Raw genomic sequence first — 498 nt, 5'->3', positions numbered from 1 at the left:
CGGGGCGCTGGGGTCCGACCCCCCCGGATACACCCGGCGCTGCCCAGCACGGGGCTCCCCGGGGCGCTGGGGTCCGACCCCCCCGGATACACCCGGCGCTGCCCAGCACGGGGCTCCCCGGGGCGCTGGGGTCCGACCCCCCCGGATACACCCGGCGCTGCCCAGCACGGGGCTCCCCGGGGCGCTGGGGTCCGACCCCCCCGGATACACCCGGCGCTGCCCAGCACGGGGCTCCCCGGGGCGCTGGGGTCCGACCCCCCCGGATACACCCAGCGCTGCCCAGGACGGGGCTCCCCGGGGCGCTGGGGTCCGATCCCCCCGGATACACCCGGCGCTGCCCAGGACGGGGCTCCCCGGGGCGCTGGGGTCTCTGCTCACCTGGGGGCTCCGTGCAATGAGCCGGGTGGGTTCTCAGCACCGCCAGTGTCACTAGCAGAGCCCCAGCCCAGCGGCTCCCGGCCCCCAGGATCCGACCCGCCCCCATCGCTGCTCAGGAGG

General features: G+C 78.3%; 1 protein-coding gene across 1 annotated transcript in view; it reads right to left on the bottom strand.

Annotated features, from left to right (window-relative positions):
• Window positions 1-484, bottom strand: part of LOC112123993 (DLA class II histocompatibility antigen, DR-1 beta chain-like) — a gene marked incomplete at its 3' end in the record, with an annotated part of 1903 nt that extends 1419 nt beyond the window's left edge. Inside the window, exon 1 of the mRNA XM_026662006.1 lies at window positions 379-484. Within this exon, the coding sequence (XP_026517791.1) occupies window positions 379-484 (106 nt within the window). The remainder of the gene's footprint in view (window positions 1-378) is intronic.
• Between the last annotated feature and the right edge of the window lie 14 nt (window positions 485-498).

Source organism: Terrapene carolina, unplaced genomic scaffold, assembly GCF_002925995.2.
Source record: "Terrapene carolina triunguis isolate 2854851 unplaced genomic scaffold, T_m_triunguis-2.0 Scaffold21147, whole genome shotgun sequence".
Taxonomy (NCBI): domain Eukaryota; kingdom Metazoa; phylum Chordata; order Testudines; family Emydidae; genus Terrapene; species Terrapene triunguis.
The sequence above is the reverse complement of the archived record's forward strand: the minus strand, read 5'-3'. Positions and strand labels throughout refer to the sequence as shown.